Source organism: Bombina bombina, chromosome 8 (genome assembly GCF_027579735.1).
Source record: "Bombina bombina isolate aBomBom1 chromosome 8, aBomBom1.pri, whole genome shotgun sequence".
NCBI classification, from domain to species: domain Eukaryota; kingdom Metazoa; phylum Chordata; class Amphibia; order Anura; family Bombinatoridae; genus Bombina; species Bombina bombina.
In genome coordinates this window covers 75,375,361-75,398,312 of record NC_069506.1, presented here as the reverse complement: position 1 = coordinate 75,398,312, position 22,952 = coordinate 75,375,361, and the positions used below count along the sequence as shown (strand labels likewise).

The 22,952-nt window shown below is 40.5% G+C and overlaps 1 protein-coding gene across 1 annotated transcript in view; it reads right to left on the bottom strand.

Annotated features, from left to right (window-relative positions):
- CEP104 (centrosomal protein 104) overlaps nt 1-22,952 on the bottom strand; it is a 581,941-nt gene that overhangs the window by 526,826 nt on the left and 32,163 nt on the right. The window contains 2 exon segments of the mRNA XM_053690408.1: nt 15,224-15,300; nt 16,085-16,147. Of these exon segments, the coding sequence (XP_053546383.1) occupies nt 15,224-15,300; nt 16,085-16,147 (140 nt within the window).

The window sequence follows — 22,952 nt, the reverse complement described above, 5'->3', positions numbered from 1 at the left end:
AGACTATTTTCTTTTGCACTTGTATGTCCCTTTAATGGACGAAACTGCTTTTGGGGTGTAATAGACAAATGTACAGATTCCCCTCCTATTAACAAAATAAATTGTTTCATAAACTTTTGCACAGGATTTGTACTTTTTGTATTTACCTTTTAGCCAGATTACACATTTCAAATACATAAACATAAGCAGTTATGCTTGAATATGTGTGTGACCGGAGTAGAGTGAAGCAATGCTTGTAAATACAGGAATGTGCTGCAGCATAACAAATACAATTTGTAGTATTCAGTAATATGTGCACACCTACTTTATAACTATCTCAGATAGGCTATGATCAATACATTATAGAGATTACTTTTCTTTATGGTTGGTAGCTGAAATCAGAGTATTCCTTTCAATAGTGTGCCTGCTCCCTCTAGTGGCAACACTATCAAACAACAGGCTCAAATTGTTGAAATACACCCAAAGTCTTCTACAGAATTAAAAATAATATCTTGAGTAAAACACAACAATAATAATCAATTCTTTGGATTGTATAATTGCATTATATGATTACTTAAAATGTTTATACTATATATTATTATATATATTATTATTTGTTTAGATTAGCTTTACAATTTGAAGGTATTTTCCAGTGTTTTTTCCAAGACCTATTTAAAGGGATACTAAACACAATTTTTTTCATTAGAGGGACACTCAATCAAAATTAAACTTACATTATTCAGATAGAGCATGCCATTTTAAACAAGTTTCCAATTTACTTCCATTAACTAAATGTGCACAGTCTTTTTATATTTGAACTTTTTGAGTCACCAGCTCCTACTGAGCATGTGTAAGAATAAGTGTGTATGCATTTGTGAATGGCTGATGGCTGTCACATGGTACGTGTATGCATTTGTGATTGGCTGATGGCTGTCACATGGTACAGGGGGAGTGGAAACAGACATAACTTTTAAAATTGTCAGAAACAAATCTACTACTCATTTGAAGTTCATACTAAGTGCTATTGCATTGTCTTGTTATCTTGCAATTGTTGATTATGCAAATCTACTGTGTTGACTGGTCCTTTAATGGTTCAGATAGAGCATGCAATTTTAAGCAACTTTCTAATTTATTCCTACTATCAATTATTCGTTCTCTTGCTATCTTTACTTAAAAAGCAGAAATTTAAAGCTTAGGTGCCAGCTCATTTTACGTTCAGCACCCTGAATAGCGCTTGCTTATTGGTGGCTACATTTAGCAAACCAATAAGCAAGCATAACCCAAGTTCTCTACCAAAAATTGGGCGGGTCTTAAGCTTTACATCCGTGATTTTTAAATAAAGATAGCAAAAGAACGAAGAAAAATTGATAATAGGAGTAAATCAGAAAGTTTCTTAAAATTGCATGCTCTATCTGAAACATTAAAGAAAAAAAAAATTGGTTTAGTGTCCCTTTAATGGGCACACTATCTGGCTGATTGTACTGACCAGACAGCTAAAATTTAAGTCAGTATTAAAGGGACATGAAAACATAATTTATGCTTACCTGATAAATTCCTTTCTTCTGTAGTGTGATCAGTCCACAGGTCATCATTACTTCTGGGATATTAACTGCTCCCCTACAGGAAGTGCAAGAGGATTCACCCATCAGAGCTGCTATATAGCTCCTCCCCTCTACGTCACCTCCAGTCATTCGACCAAGGACTAACGAGAAAGGAGAAGCCAAGGGTGTAGTGGTGACTGGAGTATAATTTAAAAAATATTTACCTGCCTTAAAAAACAGGGCGGGCCGTGGACTGATCACACTACAGAAGAAAGGAATTTATCAGGTAAGCATAAATTATGTTTTCTTCTGTTAAGTGTGATCAGTCCACGGGTCATCATTACTTCTGGGATACCAATACCAAAGCAAAAGTACACGGATGACGGGAGGGATAGGCAGGCTCTTTATACAGAAGGAACCACTGCCTGAAGAACCTTTCTCCCAAAAATAGCCTCCGAAGAAGCAAAAGTGTCAAATTTGTAAAATTTGGAAAAAGTATGAAGCGAAGACCAAGTTGCAGCCTTGCAAATCTGTTCAACAGAGGCCTCATTCTTAAAGGCCCAAGTGGAAGCCACAGCTCTAGTGGAATGAGCTGTAATTCTTTCAGGAGGCTGCTGTCCAGCAGTCTCATAAGCTAAACGAATTATGCTACGAAGCCAAAAAGAGAGAGAGGTAGCAGAAGCTTTTTGACCTCTCCTCTGACCAGAGTAAACGACAAACAGGGAAGACGTTTGTCGAAAATCTTTAGTTGCCTGTAAATAAAATTTAAGGGCACGAACTACATCCAGATTGTGCAAAAGACGTTCCTTCCTCGAAGAAGGATTTGGGCACAAGGATGGAACAACAATCTCCTGATTGATATTCCTGTTAGTGACTACCTTAGGTAAGAACCCAGGTTTAGTACGCAGAACTACCTTATCCGAGTGAAAAATCAAATAAGGAGAATCACAATGTAAGGCTGATAACTCAGAGACTCTTCGAGCCGAGGAAATAGCCATTAAAAATAGAACTTTCCAAGATAACAACTTTATATCAATGGAATGAAGGGGTTCAAACGGAACGCCCTGTAAAACGTTAAGAACAAGGTTTAAACTCCATGGTGGAGCCACAGCTTTAAACACAGGTTTAATCCTGGCCAAAGCCTGACAAAAGGCCTGAACGTCTGGAACTTCTGACAGACGCTTGTGTAACAGAATGGACAGAGCTGAGATCTGTCCCTTTAAGGAACTAGCGGATAACCCCTTTTCTAAACCTTCTTGTAGAAAAGACAATATCCTAGGAATCCTAACCTTACTCCAAGAGTAACCTTTGGATTCGCACCAATATAGGTATTTACGCCATATTTTATGGTAAATCTTTCTGGTAACAGGCTTCCTAGCCTGTATTAAGGTATCAATAACTGACTCAGAAAAACCACGCTTTGATAAGATCAAGCGTTCAATTTCCAAGCAGTCAGCTTCAGAGAAGTTAGATTTTGATGTTTGAAAGGACCCTGAATCAGAAGGTCCTGTTTCAGAGGTAACGACCAAGGTGGACAGAATGACATGTCCACCAGATCTGCATACCAAGTCCTGCGTGGCCATGCAGGCGCTATTAGAATCACTGATGCTTTCTCCTGTTTGATTCTGGCAATCAATCGAGGAAGCATCGGGAAAGGTGGAAACACATAAGCCATCCTGAAGGTTCATGGTGCTGTCAAGGCATCTATCAGGACCGCTCCCGGATCCCTGGATCTGGACCCGTAGCGCGGAAGCTTGGCGTTCTGTCGAGACGCCATGAGATCTATCTCTGGTTTGCCCCAACGTCGAAGTATTTGGGCAAAGACCTCTGGATGAAGTTCCCACTCCCCCGGATGAAAAGTCTGACGACTTAAGAAATCCGCCTCCCAGTTCTCCACTCCCGGGATGTGGATTGCAGACAGGTGGCAAGAGTGAGACTCTGCCCAGCGAATTATCTTCGATACTTCCATCATTGCTAGGGAGCTTCTTGTCCCTCCCTGATGGTTGATATAAGCTACAGTCGTGATGTTGTCCGACTGGAACCTGATGAACCCCCGAGTTGTTAACTGGGGCCAAGCCAGAAGAGCATTGAGGACTGCTCTCAATTCCAGAATGTTTATTGGAAGGAGACTCTCCTCCTGATTCCATAGTCCCTGAGCCTTCAGAGAATTCCAGACAGCGCCCCAACCTAGTAGGCTGGCGTCTGTTGTTACAATTGACCAGTCTGGCCTGCTGAATGGCATTCCCCTGGACAGATGTGGCCGATAAAGCCACCATAGAAGAGAATTTCTGGTTTCTTGATTCAGATTTAGAGTGGGGGACAAATCTGAGTAATCCCCATTCCACTGACTTAGCATGCACAGTTGCAGTGGTCTGAGATGTAGGCGTGCAAAAGGAACTATGTCCATTGCTGCTACCATTAGTCCGATTACCTCCATGCATTGAGCTACTGACGGGTGTTGAATAGAATGAAGGACACGGCATGCATTTTGAAGTTTTGTTAACCTGTCCTCTGTCAGGTAAATCTTCATTTCTACAGAATCTATCAGAGTCCCCAGGAAGGGAACTCTTGTGAGTGGAAAGAGAGAACTTTTCTCTTCGTTCACTTTCCATCCATGCGACCTTAGAAATGCCAGTACTATCTCTGTATGAGATTTGGCAGTTTGAAAGCTTGAAGCTTGTATCAGTATGTTGTCTAGGTACGGAGCTACTGAAATTCCTCGCGGTCTTAGTACCGCCAGAAGAGTGCCCAGAACCTTTGTGAAGATTCTTGGAGCCGTAGCCAGTCCGAATGGAAGAGCTACAAACTGGTAATGCCTGTCTAAAAAGGCAAACCTTAGATACCGGTAATGACTTCTGTGAATCGGTATGTGAAGGTAAGCATCCTTTAAATCCACTGTGGTCATGTACTGACCCTCTTGGATCATGGGCAAAATTGTTCGAATAGTTTCCATCTTGAACGATGGAACTCTTAGGAATTTGTTTAGGATCTTTAAATCCAAGATTGGCCTGAAGGTTCCCTCTTTCTTGGGAACTACAAACAGATTTGAGTAAAACCCTTGTCCTTGTTCCAACCGCGGAACTGGATGGATCACTCCCATTAATAAAAGATCTTGTACGCAGCGTATAAACGCTTCCTTCTTTGTTAGGTTTGTTGACAACCTTGACAGATGAAATCTCCCTCTTGGGGGAGAGGATTTGAAGTCCAGAAGGTATCCCTGAGATATGATCTCTAACGCCCAGGGATCCTGAACATCTCTTGCCCAAGCCTGGGACGAAGAGGGAAAGTCTGCCCCCCACTAGATCCGGTCCCGGATCGGGGGCCCTCAATTCATGCTGTCTTAGGGGCAGCAGCAGGTTTTCTGGCCTGTTTGCCCCTGTTCCAGGACTGGTTAGGTTTCAAGCCTTGTCTGTAGCGAGCAACAGCTCCTTCCTGTTTTGGTGCAGAGGAAGTTGATGCTGCTCCTGCTTTGAAATTACGAAAGGAACGAAAATTGGACTGTCTAGCCTTGGCTTTGGCCTTGTCCTGAGGCAGGGCATGACCTTTACCTCCTGTAATGTCAGCAATAATCTCTTTCAAGCCGGGCCCGAATAAGGTCTGCCCTTTGAAAGGAATATTAAGCAATTTAGATTTAGACGTAACATCAGCTGACCAGGATTTCAGCCACAGAGCTCTGCGTGTCTGAATGGCGAATCCTGAATTTTTAGCCGCAAGTTTAGTTAAATGTACTACGGCATCTGAAATAAATGAATTAGCTAACTTAAGGAATTTAAGTTTGTGTGTGATGTCATCTAGTGTGGATGATTGAAGTGTCTCTTCCAGAGACTCAAACCAAAATGCTGCTGCAGCCGTGACAGGCGCAATACATGCAAGAGGTTGCAATATAAACCCTTGTTGAACAAACATTTTCTTAAGGTAACCCTCTAATTTTTTATCCATTGGATCTGAAAAAGCACAGCTATCCTCCACTGGGATAGTGGTACGCTTAGCTAAAGTAGAAACTGCTCCCTCCACCTTAGGGACCATTTGCCATAAGTCCCGTGTGGCGGCGTCTATTGGAAACATCTTTCTGAATATAGGAGGGGGTGAGAAAGGCACACCGGGTCTATCCCACTCCTTAGTAACAATGTCAGTAAGTCTCTTAGGTATAGGAAAAACGTCAGTACTCGTCGGTACCGCAAAATATTTATCCAACCTACACATTTTCTCTGGGATTGCAACTGTGTTACAATCATTCAGAGCCGCTAATACCTCCCCTAGTAACACACGGAGGTTCTCAAGCTTAAATTTAAAATTTGAAATGTCTGAGTCCAGTTTATTTGGATCAGAACCGTCACCCACAGAATGAAGCTCTCCGTCTTCACGTTCTGCAAACTGTGACGCAGTATCAGACATGGCCCTTGCATTATCAGCGCACTCTGTTCTCACCCCAGAGTGATCACGTTTACCTCTTAGTTCTGGTAGTTTAGCCAAAACTTCAGTCATAACAGTAGCCATATCTTGTAATGTGATTTGTAATGGCCGCCCAGATGTACTCGGCGCTACAATATCACGCACCTCCTGAGCGGGAGATGCAGGTACTGACACGTGAGGCGAGTTAGTCGGCATAACTCTCCCCTCGTTGTTTGGTGAAATATGTTCAATTTGTACAGATTGACTGTTTTTTAAAGTAGCATCAATACATTTAGTACATAAATTTCTATTGGGCTCCACTTTGGCATTAACACATATAGCACAGAGATATTCCTCTGAATCAGACATGTTTAACACACTAGCAAATAAACAGCAACTTGGAAATACTTTTCAAAGTAATTTACAAATAATATGAAAACGAACTGTGCCTTTAAGAAGCACAGAAAAAAATTATAACAGTTAAAATAATTAAGTTATAGCATCAATCTTTGTCAGAATATACAGTTTTAGCAAAGGATTGTTCCCCTCAGCAAATGATAACTAACCCAGGCAGCAGAAAAAAAATACACAAATAAACGTTTTTTTTATCACAGTCAATACAATCAGCACAGCTCTGCTGTAATGATTACTTCCCTCAAAAAAGGCTTTGGAGATCCCTGAACTCTGTAGAGATGAACCGGATCATGCAGGAAGAAAATGAACCTCTGACTGAGTTTTTTTGATGCATAGTAAAAGTGCCAAAAACGGCCCCTCCCCCACACACATAACAGTGAGAGGGATCAGTGAACTGCTCTAATTTAAATCAAAACTATTGCCAAGTGGAAAAATAGTGCCCAAAACATTTTTTCACCCAGTACCTCAGAGAAAAAAACGTTTTTACATGCCAGCAAAAAAACGTTTTACCTCAATAATTAATTGTCATTTAAAACCTATTGCAAGTCCCTGCAAATTAGGTTAAGTCTATGTATACAGTATAAAAACCAGAGAAGTACCATTCCCCAGAAAACTGAAGTGTAAAATATACATACATGACAGCCTGATATCAGCTACATCTACTGCATTCAAGGCTGAGTTTACATTATAACGGTATGGCAGGATTTTCTCATCAATTCCATGTCAGAAAATAATAAACTGCTACATACCTCTTTGCAGATTAATCTGCCTGCTGTCCCCTGATCTGAAGTTTACCTCACTCCTCAGATGGCCGAGAAACAGCAATATGATCTTAACTACTCCGGCTAAAATCATAGAAAAAACTCAGGTAGATTCTTCTTCAAATTCTACCAGAGAAGGAATAACACACTCCGGTGCTATTATAAAATAACAAACTTTTGATTGAAGATATAAAAACTAAATATATCACCATAGTCCTCTCACACATCCTATCTAGTCGTTGGGTGCAAGAGAATGACTGGGGGTGACGTAGAGGGGAGGAGCTATATAGCAGCTCTGATGGGCGAATCCTCTTGCACTTCCTGTAGGGGAGCAGTTAATATCCCAGAAGTAATGATGACCCGTGGACTGATCACACTTAACAGAAGAAACACATTTTTTTCTTTCATGATTCAGATAAAGCATGTGATTTTAAACAACTTTCCAATTTAATTCTGTTATCTAAATGTGTTTTGTTCTCTTGGTATCCTTTGTACTGTCGGGAGCTGCCGATTGGTTGCTGCACATATATGCCTCATGTTATTGGCTCACCCGATGTGTTTAACTAGCTCCCAGTAGTGCATTGCTGCTTTTTCAACAAAGGATACCAAGAGAACAAAACCAATTAGATAATACAAGTAACTTGGAAAACAGAATTTATGCTTACCTGATAAATTACTTTCTCCAACGGTGTGTCCGGTCCACGGCGTCATCCTTACTTGTGGGAATATCTCCTCCCCAACAGGAAATGGCAAAGAGCCCAGCAAAAGCTGTCCACATAGTCCCCCCCAGGCTCCGCCCACCCCAGTCATTCGACCGACGGACAGGAGGAAAAAAACAGGAGAAACTATAGGGTGCCGTGGTGACTGTAGTTAGAGAAAATAATTCATCAAACCTGATTAAAAAACAGGGCGGGCCGTGGACCGTACACACCGTTGGAGAAAGTAATTTATCAGGTAAGCATAAATTCTGTTTTCTCCAACATTGGTGTGTCCGGTCCACAGCGTCATCCTTACTTGTGGGAACCAATACCAAAGCTTTAGGACACGGATGAAGGGAGGGAGCAAATCAGGTTACCTAAACAGAAGGCACCACGGCTTGCAAAACCTTTCTCCCAAAAATAGCCCCCGAAGAAGCAAAAGTATCAAATTTGTAAAATTTGGCAAAAGTGTGCAGGGAAGACCAAGTTGCTGCCTTACATATCTGATCAACAGAAGCCTCGTTCTTGAAGGCCCATGTGGAAGCCACAGCCCTAGTAGAGTGAGCTGTGATTCTTTCAGGAGGCTGCCGTCTGGCAGTCTCGTAAGCCAATCGGATGATGCTTTTAAGCCAAAAGGAAAGAGAGGTAGAAGTCGCTTTTTGACCTCTACTTTTACCAGAATAGACGACAAACAGAGAAGATGTTTGTCTGAACTCTTTTGTAGCTTCTAAATAGAATTTTAGAGCACGGACTACATCTAAATTGTGTAACAAACGTTCCTTTTTTGAAACTGGATTCGGACACAAAGAAGGTACAACTATCTCCTGGTTAATATTTTTGTTGGAAACAACCTTTGGAAGAAAACCAGGCTTAGTACGCAAAACAACCTTATCTGAATGGAACACCAGATAGGGCGGAGTACACTGCAGAGCAGATAACTCAGAAACTCTTCTAGCAGAAGAAATAGCAACCAAAAACAAAACTTTCCAAGATAACAACTTAATATCTATGGAATGTAAAGGTTCAAAACGGAACCCCTTGGAGAACTGAAAGAACTAGATTTAGACTCCAGGGAGGAGTCAAAGGTCTGTAAACAGGCTTGATCCTAACCAGAGCCTGAACAAAAGCTTGAACATCTGGCACAGCTGCCAGTCGTTTGTGTAACAAGACAGATAAAGCAGAAATCTGTACCTTTAGAGAACTCGCTGATAAACCCTTATCCAAACCTTCTTGGAGAAAAGAAAGGATCCTAGGAATTTTGATCTTACTCCATGAGAATCCCTTGGATTCACACCAACAGATATATCTTTTCCATATCTTATGGTAAATTTTTCTAGTTACAGGTTTTCTGACTTGTACCAGAGTATCTATTACAGAATCCGAAAACCCACGCTTAGATAAAATCAAGCGTTCAATTTCCAAGCCGTCAGGGAAACTAGATTTGGATGTCCGAATGGACCTTGTACTAGAAGATCCTGTCTTAAAGGTAGCTTCCATGGTGGAGCCGATGACATATTCACCAGGTCTGCATACCAAGTCCTGCGTGGCCACGCAGGAGCTATCAAGATCACAGAGGCCCTCTCCTGCTTGATCCTGGCTACCAGCCTGGGAATGAGAGGAAACGGTGGAAACACATAGGCTAGGTTGAAGGTCCAAGGCGCTACTAATGCATCCACTAGAGTCGCCTTGGGATCCCTGGATCTGGACCCGTAGCAAGGAACCTTGAAGTTCTGACGAGACGCCATCAGATCCATGTCTGGAATGCCCCATAATTGAGTCAACTGGGCAAATATCTCCGGTTGGAGTTCCCACTCCCCCGGATGGAATGTCTGACGACTCAGATAATCCGCCTCCCAGTTTTCCACTCCTGGGATGTGGATCGCAGATAGGTGGCAGGAGTGATCCTCCGCCCATTTTATGATTTTGGTCACTTCTCTCATCGCCAGGAACTCCTTGTTCCCCCCTGATGGTTGATGTAAGCAACAGTCGTCATGTTGTCTGATTGGAATCTTATGAATCTGGCCCTTGCTAGTTGAGGCCAAGCCCTGAGAGTATTGAATATCGCTCTCAGTTCCAGAATGTTTATCGGGAGAAGAGACTCTTCCCGAGACCATAGCCCCTGAGTTTTCAGGGAGTCCCAGACCGCGCCCCAGCCCACTAGACTGGCGTCGGTCGCGACGATGACCCACTCTGGTCTGCGGAAGCTCATTCCCTGGGACAGCCACCAACGGAGTGAGTCTCTGGTCTTCTGATCTACTTGAATCACTGGAGACAAGTCTGTATAGTCCCCATTCCACTGTTTCAGCATGCACAGTTGTAATGGTCTTAGATGAATTCGCGCAAAAGGAACTATGTCCATTGCTGCAACCATCAATCCTACCACTTCCATGCACTGAGCTACGGAAGGACGTGGAATAGAATGAAGAACTTGACAAGCGTTTAGAAGTTTTGACTTTCTGACTTCTGTCAGGAAAATCCTCATTTCTAAAGAATCTATTATTGTTCCCAAGAAAGAAACTCTTGTCAACGGAGACAGGGAACTTTTTTCTATGTTCACCTTCCAACCGTGAGATCTGAGAAAGGCCAGAACAATGTCTGTGTGAGCCTTTGCCTTTGAAAGAGACGACGCTTGTATCAGAATGTCGTCCAAGTAAGGTACTACTTGGTCTTAGAACCGCTAGAAGGGACCCGAGTACCTTTGTGAAAATCCTTGGAGCAGTGGCTAACCCGAATGGGAGGGCCACAAACTGGTAATGTTTGTCCAGAAAGGCGAACCTTAGGAACTGATGATGATCTTTGTGGATAGGAATATGTAGATACGCATCCTTTAGATCCACGGTAGTCATAAATTGACCCTCCTGGATTGTAGGTAGAATCGTTCGAATGGTTTCCATTTTGAATGATGGTACTCTGAGAAATTTGTTTAGGATCTTTAAATCCAGAATTGGTCTGAAAGTTCCCTCTTTTTTGGGAACTACGAACAGATTTGAGTAAAATCCCATTCCTTGTTCCGCCGTTGGAACTGGGTGTATCACTCCCATCTTTAACAGGTCTTCTACACAAAGTAAGAATGCCTGTCTCTTTATTTGGTTTGAGGATAAGTGAGACATGTGGAACCTTCCCCTTGGGGGTAGTTCCTTGAATTCCAGAAGATAACCCTGAGAAACTATTTCTAGTGCCCAGGGATCCTGAACATCTCTTGCCCAAGCCTGAGCAAAGAGAGAGAGTCTGCCCCCTACTAGATCCGGTCCCGGATTGGGGGCTACTCCTTCATGCTGTCTTGTTAGCAGCAGCAGGCTTCTTGTCCTGCTTACCCTTGTTCCAGCCTTGCATCAGTTTCCAGGCTGGTTTGGTTTGTGAAGCATTACCCTCTTGTTTAGAGGATGCGGAGTTGGAAGCCGGTCCGTTCCTGAAATTGCGAAAGGAACGAAAATTAGACTTATTCTTGGCTTTGAAAGGCCTATCTTGTGGAAGGGCGTGGCCCTTTCTCCCAGTGATGTCTGAAATAATCTCTTTCAATTCTGGCCCAAAGAGAGTTTTACCCTTGAAGGGGATATTGAGCAATTTTGTCTTGGAAGATACATCCGCTGACCAAGACTTTAGCCAAAGCGCTCTGCGCGCCACAATTGCAAACCCTGAATTTTTCGCCGCTAATCTAGCTAATTGCAAAGCGGCATCTATAATAAAAGAATTAGCCAACTTGAGTGCGTGAACTCTGTCCATAACCTCCTCATACGGAGTCTCTCTACTGAGCGACTTTTCTAGTTCCTCGAACCAGAACCACGCTGCTGTAGTGACAGGAACAATGCACAAAATGGGTTGCAGGAGGTAACCTTGCTGTACAAAAATCTTTTTAAGCAAACCCTCCAATTTTTTATCCATAGGATCTTTGAAAGCACAATTATCCTCGATAGGAATAGTAGTGCGCTTGTTTAGAGTAGAAACTGCCCCCTCGACCTTAGGGACTGTCTGCCATAAGTCCTTTCTGGGGTCGACCATAGGAAATAATTTCTTAAATATATAGGAGGGGGACAAAAGGTATGCCGGGCTTTTCCCACTCCTTATTCACTATATCCGCCACCCGCTTGGGTATAGGAAAAGCGTCAGGGTGCACCGGAACCTCTAGGAACTTGTCCATCTTGCATAATTTTTCTGGAATGACCAGGTTGTCACAATCATCCAGAGTAGTTAACACCTCCTTAAGCAGTGCACGGAGATGCTCTAATTTAAATTTAAATGTCACAACATCAGGTTCTGCCTGTTGAGAAATTTTACCTGAATCTGAAATTTCCCCATCCGACAAAACCTCCCTCATGGCCCCTTCAGATTGGTGTGAGGGTATGACAGAGCAATTATCATCAGCGCCCTCCTGCTCTACAGTGTTTAAAACAGAGCAATCACGCTTTCTCTGATATGCAGGCATTTTGGATAAAATATTTGCTATGGAGTTATCCATTACTGCCGTTAATTGTTGCATAGTAATAAGCATTGGCGCGCTAGAAGTACTAGGGGCCTCCTGCGTGGGCAAAACTGGTGTAGACACAGAAGGAGATGATGTAGAACTATGTCTACTCCCTTCATCTGATGAATCATCTTGGGCAACCTTACTATCTGTGGCAGTACTGTCCTTACTTTGTTTGGACGCTATGGAACAATTATCACACAATTTTGAAGGGGGAGACACATTGATCTTCATACATATAGAACATAGCTTATCTGAAGGTGCAGACATGTTAAACAGTCTTAAACTTGTCAAGAAAGTACAAAAACCGTTTTAAAACAAAACCGTTACTGTCTCTTTAAATTTTAAACAGGGCACACTTTATTACTGAATATGTGAAAAAGTATGAAGGAATTGTTCAAAATTTACCAAATTTTCACCACAGTGTCTTAAAGCATTAAAAGTATTGCACACCAAATTTCAGAGCATTAACCCTTAAAATAAAGAAACCGGAGCCGGTTACAGTTTTAACCCCTCTACAGTCCCAGCTACAGCCTTTGCTGCGACTTTACCAAACCCAGGGGGGAATACGATACCAAATGAAGCCTTCTAGGAACTTTTCCAACCACTTTCAGATCCACACACATGCATCTGCATGTCTTGCTCTCAAAAGTAACTGCGCAGTAATGGCGCGAAAATGAGGCTCAGCCTACAACTGGGAAGGGCCTTCCGGACTGGAAAGGTGTCTAACTTAGTGCCTGACGTTAAAAAACGTTCCCCAAAGTTTGTAAGTGTGAATTTCAACATAAAGATGTATAAAATGCCCAAATAAAGCAATCGATTTTGCCCAAAAAATGTGTCTACCAGTTTTATAGCCCTTATTAAGCCCTTTATTCTGTTTGAGACTAAGAAAATGGCTTACCGGTCCCCATGAGGGGAAATGACAGCCTTCCAGCATTACACAGTCTTGTTAGAAATATGTCTAGTCATACCTTAAGCAGAAAAGTCTGCTAACTGTTTCCCCCAACTGAAGTTACTTCATCTCAACAGTCCTATGTGGAAACAGCAACCGATTTTAGTTACTGCTGCTAAAATCATCTTCCTCTCACAAACAGAATTCTTCATCTTTTTCTGTTTCAGAGTAAATAGTACATACCAGCACTATTTTAAAATAACAAACTCTTGATAGTAGAATAAAAAAACTACAACTAAACACCACATACTCTTAACCATCTCCGTGGAGATCTTGCCTGTGCAACGGCAAAGAGAATGACTGGGGTGGGCGGAGCCTGGGGGGGACTATGTGGACAGCTTTTGCTGGGCTCTTTGCCATTTCCTGTTGGGGAGGAGATATTCCCACAAGTAAGGATGACGCCGTGGACCGGACACACCAATGTTGGAGAAAACATAATTTATGCTTACCTGATAAATTCCTTTCTCCTGTAGTGTAGTCAGTCCACGGGTCATCATTACTTATGGGATATTAACTCCTCCCCAACAGGAAGTGCAAGAGGATCACCCAAGCAGAGCTGCTATATAGCTCCTCCCCTCTACGTCACACCCAGTCATTCGACCGAGAACCAAACGAGAAAGGAGAAACTATAGGGTGCAGTGGTGACTGGAGTATAATTTAAAAATTTAGACCTGCCATAAAAAACAGGGCGGGCCGTGGACTGACTACACTACAGGAGAAAGGAATTTATCAGGTAAGCATAAATTATGTTTTCTCCTGTTAAGTGTGGTCAGTCCACGGGTCATCATTACTTCTGGGATACCAATACCAAAGCTAAAGTACACGGATGACGGGAGGGACAGGCAGGATCTTTATATGGAAGGGACCACTGCCTGAAGAACCTTTCTCCCAAAAACAGCCTCCGAAGAAGCAAAAGTGTCAAATTTGTAAAATTTGGAAAAAGTATGAAGAGAAGACCAAGTTGCAGCCTTGCAAATCTGTTCAACAGAGGCCTCGTTCTTAAAGGCCCAAGTGGAAGCCACAGCTCTAGTGGAATGAGCTGTAATTCTTTCAGGAGGCTGCTGTCCAGCAGTCTCATAGGCTAAACGTATTATGCTACGAAGCCAAAAAGAGAGAGAGGTGCCATTCCCCAGAATACTGAAGTTTACATATATATACATAACAGCCTGATACCAGTTGCTACTACTGCATTTAAGGCTGAACTTACATTATATCGGTATTGGCAGTATTTTCTTAGTCAATTCCATTCCTCAGAAAATAATATACTGCAACATACCTCTTTGCAGGTGAACCTGCCCGCTGTCCCCTGATCTGAAGTTTACCTCACTCCTCAGAATGGCCGAGAACAGCAAAATGAATCTTAGCTACGCCGGCTAAAATCATCCAAAAACTCAGGTAGATTCTTCTTCAAATTCTACCTGAGAAGGAACAACACACTCCGGTGATGTTTTAAAATAACAAACTTTTGATTGAAGATAAAAAACTGAAGTATAATCACCACAGTCCTCTCACACATCCTATCTATTAGTTGGGTGCAAGAGAATGACTGGGTGTGACGTAGAGGGGAGGAGCTATATAGCAGCTCTGCTTGGGTGATCCTCTTGCACTTCCTGTTGGGGAGGAGTTAATATCCCAGAAGTAATGATGACCCGTGGACTGACTACACTTAACAGGAGAAAGGTGTTTTAAATAGTATGCTCTATCTGAATCATGAAAAGAAAAAGAATTGAGATCCAAGTCCCTTTATGCTAAAATTAGCTAATTTATTTTTAAATTTAGCACAAATTATCCTTAAATTAGTTTATGTTAAATTATACGACTAATCTGTGCTTTTTAGTTTAATGAACATTTATAAATAACATAACGTTTTAAAATATTGCAAAAGTATTCATCTTCTCCACCGGCTACTTGACCTGATAATTATTTTTCTGTATTGCATAATTTTTAGTGAATGAAACAACAGGGATATTTTTTTATAGTTTTGTTCAATTCTATTATACATTCAATCAGCTACAGTTTCTTACCCAATATAGGATGCATCCAGTGCGGGGTCTTCAGCGCTATTTCCTAGATATTGGTCAATAAGTTTTTCTCTTGTCGGCTTAAGAAAAACAGCGTAGTTGAATTATTACTTGTTTGTCAGAATAAAGTATGTGATTACAATAACCCCTTTGCCGGATGAGATGCGAAATTCCAACACAAAATCTTTAAATAAGATACTATTTGCAAAACAATTTATTCATTTTATAACATTTTTAAATTACAATTTTTTTTTTTGTGTGGACCCTGTAATATATACATCTCTTTCACATGCTTAAAGGGACACTGAACCCAAATTTTTTCTTTCGTGATTCATATAGAGCATGCAATTTAAAACATCTTTCTAATTTAGTCCTATTATCAAATTTTCTTCATTCTCTTGGTATCTTTATTTGAAATGCAAGAATGTAAGTTTAGATGCCGGCCCATTTTTGGTGAATAACCTGGGTTATTCTTGCTGATTGGTGTATAAATTAATCTACCAATAAAAAGTGCTGTCCAGAGTACTAAACCAAAAAAGAAGCTTAGATGCCTTCTTTTTCAAATAAAAATAGCAAGTGAACGAAGAAAAATTGATAATAGGAGTAAATTAGAAAGTTGCTTAAAATTACATGATCTATCTGAATCACAAAAGAAAAAAATTGGGTTCAGTGTCCCTTTAAATGCAAATAACACCCCTTTGCAAGAAATAATGTTCTCAAGTAAATAAAACGCCTTTAGAGAATTCCACCATATAATAATACTGGCAAGCCCTTTAGATAATTGGGCTCTAAGAATCCACAAACAGAAAGTTAAATCACTTATATTTACAAAAACAAAAATGCATACTATGGTTTCATACTCACTGTATTACTCTCTTCATCGAAATCCACTGGATCACCAATGATATTGATAGCGATAAGAGCAACCTATTGTAGAAAATTAAAGCCATCATACAGTAACTAATTTAATAGAATGTTCCACAAATATATATATACACACTATATTAAACAAAAATATGTGGTGGTGCACAAAATATTTCTCAAATTCCAACACACTCTATACCGTGCTAGCTGTCCCAAATAATTTACAATATCAATTATTAAAGAAGGATTGAGCAATAATTTTGGTCAATCAAAGAGGGACACAGGCCGCACTTAGGTAGTCAGAGTTTTTATTACTATATAGCTCCAAACAACCAAAATCAAAATGTCTACCCTCCACCCTATTCCTTGAATGCAGTATGTACACCTAGTAAAATACACAGATATTTGAACAGGCTGGCCAGCTCACTATATTATAAGTAACAATCCTGTATCATTCTCACGTACACCATACACAATGTATCAACTACTTAGTTTGCAATACACTTGAAACTGAGGGGTGAAAAATTATACATGTGTATCTCATAGTCCGTATGTTTTTTATGGGGCCCCAAAGTTGCAGCTGTGACAAACAAAGTGAATGTTCAATTTCCAGGCTCTTGAGTGTGTAAACATGCTCTGGTTCTGAACTTGATTTCCTTGCACCAATACGATGTGACAGCTTGATTACATAGTTTATACTTGTTACTTCATACTGTGATGCAAACTCGTGAGTGATTCAGTTACGGTCTCTAAAGAAAAACGCACAATGTACCCTGGCGGGACAGACCCGGCTGTCAGCCGCAAGACTTTCAAAGCCAAAACAAAAGACAATTTCCTCAGTACCTGCTTTGCAGTTAAATCGATGTGAGAGTCTTTACTGCTGTAGCTGGCTATTTCACTTGCTTACCGCCATGTACTCTTCAGCGTTTCTCTTTGAATCCGAATGCTGCTGGCTCTGTTCTCAGCTGTTCACCTGCCATGCAAAATCAATCATGACGCGTTTCTCCCCTCCCACATAGGGCTGAGTATCGGGGCCTCATCAGATGTGTTTCCTTAGGGGGTGTGTACCGGACTTTATACTGCCATTGGTTACTAAGTCCGCCCCCTCTTTATTGCAGCGTTAGCTTATTGTGACAGCTTAAAAACAAATCTGTATTTTGTAACTGGTGTCAAACCGCATAAAAAAGGAACTGATCATTACTATTTACACTATTTATAAACAGCATTCCATGGCTTATAACAGCACAGAATTATATTACAATATCATATAGAATGATACAGGATTGTTACTTATAATATAGTGAGCTGGCCAGCCTGTTCAAATATCTGTGTATTTTACTGGGTGTACATACTGCATTCAAGGAATAGGGTGGAGGGTAGACGTTTTGATTTTGGTTGTTTGGAGCTATATAGTAATAAAAACTCTGACTACCTAAGTGCGGCCTGTGTCCCTCTTTGATTGACCAAAATTATTGCTCAATCCTTCTTTAATAATTGATATTGTATATATATATATATATATATATATATATATATATATATATATATATATATATATATATATATATATATATATATATATATATATATATATGTATATATACACACACACACACACACATATATATATATATATATATATATATATATATATATAAAAAACACACACACATATATATATATATATATATATATATATAAAACACACACACACACATATATATATATATATATATATATATATATATATATATATGTGTTGCTTGGGTGTTTCTTGATCTGCGCTGTGTACGTTGCAAATGATTATTTTGCTCTAAATAGTTCCTCCTGATATATTTCAATGGCAGCTAGTTTCTGAATATTCCACTATCATCAAATGGAATGTGAAGGAAAAAGGTATGGAGTTGAGTTTCAGAGTTCAGCGCACATAGAATGGAGAAAAACAAAAACAAAACCAAATTATGGTGCGGTATGTCAGTACTAGGCAATCAAAAACTAAACGTGAGATTTAAATGTGCTCACCTTGTTTAACCTTAAACATGTGAGGTTTGTTGGAAGCATGGAGGGGATGTAATACCTATCTGTGGTAAAGATGTTTCCAGCTGGTATGCAGAAACTTTTAGCAGGTGGAAATCTTGATATCCCTGGAGTAGAAATATGTTGGTATTTCAGACAAACTTCTCCTCTCTGGAGTTAGGTAGAGACACTTTAATTCTTTTTGCTGGATTTCTTTCCTTGTTGCTGTTTATTTCTTTTCCCCTTCTTTATACTTGAAAGGCTTCTCCTCTCTGGAGTATGGTATAAACTTTATGTATGCAAACCAATTTGTGCTCAGTTTACATACTATGAGATCAATTGTGGAAATTAATTGCAGCACTCATGAGATGTGTATAAATGATGCTTGCAAGGACACAAAGTGAAATTTAAAATAAAAACACTTATTTTCCAATGTGCAATAAAAAATGATAAACAGAAATCCTCTTTGATAATAGTCCAGATCAGGGACAGAAATAGGTGAGCAGATAAAATATAGTATATATTTACCCTCTGATGAAGTGAATGTAATTCACGAAACGCGTAAGGGCACGCCCACTTCTGACGTCACTTCCTGTCCAGGGAGACCAAGCATCAAACACTTCAGCAACGGACCCTGTCACTGACAGGCTTAAGAATCCACATCCATCCGGATATTGTGAGCTATCTAGAGCTCAAAAAACCACAAGGAATCATCTAGCTGTATTTACAGCAGTTCAGGTAACTATTTATTACGGTTTTCCATCATAAACACCAACTTATCCACCTGCTCTACAAATAACCGATAATAATAATAACTTATCCACCTGAACTCTGGGAGCTTTTCAGAGCTCAAAACCACTGCAAGGAATTTACCTTCAGCTGTACTTACAGCATCCTATACCACAATATCACTAATTTTTATCAGCTAGCTGTTTTTGCACCAGCCCTGATAAGAAAAAAACTCACTACCGGATTTAGAGAAATATACTATATTTCATCTGCTCACCTATTTCTTTCCCTGATCTGGACTATTATCAAAGATTTCTGTTTATCATTTTTTATTGCACATTGGAAAATAAAAGTGTTTTTATTTTAAATTTCACTTTGTGTCCTTGCAAGCATCATTTATACACATCTCATGAGTGCTGCAATTAATATCCACAATTGATCTCATAGTATGTAAACTGAGCACTAATTGGTTTGCATACATAAAGTTTATACCATACTCCAGAGAGGAGAAGCCTTTCAAGTATAAAGAAGGGGAAAAGAAATAAACAGCAACAAGGAAAGAAATCCAGCAAAAATAATTAAAGTGTCTCTACCTAACTCCAGAGAGGAGAAGTTTGTCTGAAATACCAACATATTTCTACTCCAGGGATATCAAGATTTCCACCTGCTAAAAGTTTCTGCATACCAGCTGGAAACATCTTTACCACAGATAGGGATTACATCCCCTCCATGCTTCCAACATACCTCACATGTTTGAGGTTAAACAAGGTGAGCACATTTAAATCTCACGTTTAGTTTTTGATTTCCTAGTACTGACATACTGCAACATAATTTGGTTTTGTTTTTCTCCATTCTATGTGCGCTGAACTCTGAAACTCAACTCTCTCTCTCTCTCTCTCTCTCTCTCTCTCTCTCTCTCTCTCTCTCTCTCTCTCTCTCTCTCTCTCTCTCTCTCTCTCTCTCTCTCTCTCTCTCTCTCTCTCTCTCTCTCTCTCTCTCTCTCTCTCTCTCTCTCTCTCTCTCTCTCTCTCTCTCTCTCTCTCTCTCTCTCTCTCTCTCTATATATATATATATATATATATATACGCATACACACACATATATAGAGATACAGACAAACATACATGTTGACAGTAAGGCTAATTGGTAGTTATGCTCTGTACACAATCAATAGAGTATACTTACTGGTTTTGGAGTCTGTCTTTTGTTGTAGCTAATTGCAGGATCACTACCCCATAATGTGAACACTGACAGCACTTCTGTCACAGTGTGCACAGCTTGGTGACAGAAATTCTCACATGTACACTCTAACAGTGGTACTCCAGGCTGCACATACTGGTGCTTTATGTCCTCTCTTAAAGGGCCATAATACCCAAATGTTTAAACACTTGAAAGTGATGCAGCATAGCAGTAAAAAGCTGACTAGAAAATATCACCTGAACATCTCTATGTAAAACAGAAAGATATTTTACCTCAAATGTTTCTCAGTAGCCACATCCCACTGTAAAGGACTTCTAAGCAGCAAATCAGTATGTCTGTCTTGGGACAGCTAAGGTAGTGAGCTTTCATGCACTCTCATCTTATTTCCCTATTCAGTGTAAGGAAGTTTACAATGAAATCTCATGAGAGTTAAGTGAAATCTCATGAGATCACAGTAAAAGAGTTCATGACCTGGGCTGCAGCTGAGTATAACTTTTTACACAGAACTTACTCTGCTGAGCTGAGGAAATTGTGAGGTAAAATATCTTCCTTTTTTACATAGAGATGCTCAGGTGATATTTTCCTGTCAGCATTTTACAGTTATACAGTCAGTTTCAAGTGATTTAGCATATGAGTATTATGTCCCTTTAAGGCCATTAAATATAAGGATAGCTGCATGGGAACTATTATTCCAAGCATGCTGTGAACAAACAGTGAAAATGGAGAAGACATTGTGCAGGCAGTATTGTGTGTAGTTGCATTGAACGCTTACTGGTAAATATGTGTTTAATCCTCACCTAAGTGTAAGCTATTTAAGCTGGTAATGACGTTTAATCATGGAGTCCAGCCTACTCGTGTGGTACAGCGTCACGTGGCATCTAATTACAATTGTCACATTGGTGAGTACATCGTTTTTACTAATGTATTGTAAAAATTGTACATTGTCCAAAATAAATTAACACAACTGCATATCACGGAAGATAACACTTATGATAATCTGTGCAACACTGTTAAAAACTCCAAAAATATTTATTTTTATTATGCTCTCACTTCACTAAAGCTTTAAAAAGGGCATAATGAAGACGGTCATATTGTATGTTACCCAATATTAAAAATAAAATGCTCTGTTTTGTTGCAGTATGTTAATTTCAAGAAAAACAGAATTTATGCTTACCTGATAAATTACTTTCTCCAACGGTGTGTCCGGTCCACGGCGTCATCCTTACTTGTGGGATATTCTCTTCCCCAACAGGAAATGGCAAAGAGTCCCAGCAAAGCTGGTCACATGATCCCTCCTAGGCTCCGCCCACCCCAGTCATTCGACCGACGGACAGGAGGAAATATATATAGGAGAAACCATATGATACTGTGGTGACTGTAGTTAGAGAAAATAATTCATCAGACCTGATTAAAAAACCAGGGCGGGCCGTGGACCGGACACACCGTTGGAGAAAGTAATTTATCAGGTAAGCATAAATTCTGTTTTCTCCAACATTGGTGTGTCCGGTCCACGGCGTCATCCTTACTTGTGGGAACCAATACCAAAGCTTTAGGACACGGATGAAGGGAGGGAGCAAATCAGGTCACCTAAATGGAAGGCACCACAGCTTGCAAAACCTTTCTCCCAAAAATAGCCTCCGAAGAAGCAAAAGTATCACATTTGTAAAATTTGGCAAACGTGTGCAGTGAAGACCAAGTCGCTGCCTTACATATCTGGTCAACAGAAGCTTCGTTCTTGAAGGCCCATGTGGAAGCCACAGCCCTAGTGGAGTGAGCTGTGATTCTTTCAGGAGGCTGCCGTCCGGCAGTCTCATAAGCCAATCGGATAATGCTTTTAAGCCAAAAGGAAAGAGAGGTAGAAGTCGCTTTTTGACCTCTCCTTTTACCAGAATAAACAACAAACAAGGAAGATGTTTGTCTGAAATCTTTAGTAGCCTCTAAATAGAATTTTAGAGCACGGACTACGTCCAAATTGTGTAACAAACGTTCCTTCTTTGAAACTGGATTCGGACACAAAGAAGGTACAACTATCTCCTAGTTAATATTTTTGTTGGAAACAACTTTCGGAAGAAAACCAGGCTTAGTACGCAAAACCACCTTATCTGCATGGAACACCAGATAGGGCGGAGAACACTGCAGAGCAGATAACTCTGAAACTCTTCTAGCAGAAGAAATTGCAACCAAAAACAAAACTTTCCAAGATAATAACTTAATATCTACGGAATGTAAGGGTTCAAACGGAACCCCTTGAAGAACTGAAAGAACTAGATTTAGACTCCAGGGAGGAGTCAAAGGTCTGGAAACAGGCTTGATCCTAACCAGAGCCTGAACAAATGCTTGAACATCTGGCACAGCTGCCAGTCTTTTGTGAAGTAAAACAGATAAAGCAGAGATCTGTCCCTTCAGAGAACTTGCAGATAATCCTTTCTCCAAACCTTCTTGTAGAAAGGATAGAATCTTAGGAATTTTTATCTTGTTCCATGGGAATCCTTTAGATTCACACCAACAGATATATTTTTTCCATATTTTATGGTAAATTTTTCTAGTTACAGGCTTTCTAGCCTGAATCAGAGTATCTATTACAGAATCTGAAAACCCACGCTTTGATAAAATCAAGCGTTCAATCTCCAAGCCGTCAGTTGGAGGGAAACCAGATTCGGATGTTCGAATGGACCCTGAACAAGAAGGTCCTGTCTCAAAGGTAGCTTCCATGGTGGAGCCGATGACATATTCACCAGGTCTGCATACCAAGTCCTGCGTGGCCACGCAGGAGCTATCAAGATCACTGAGGCCCTCTCCTGATTGATCCTGGCTACCAGCCTGGGGATGAGAGGAAACGGTGGGAATACATAAGCTAGGTTGAAGGTCCAAGGTGCTACTAGTGCATCTACTAGGGTCGCCTTGGGATCCCTGGATCTGGACC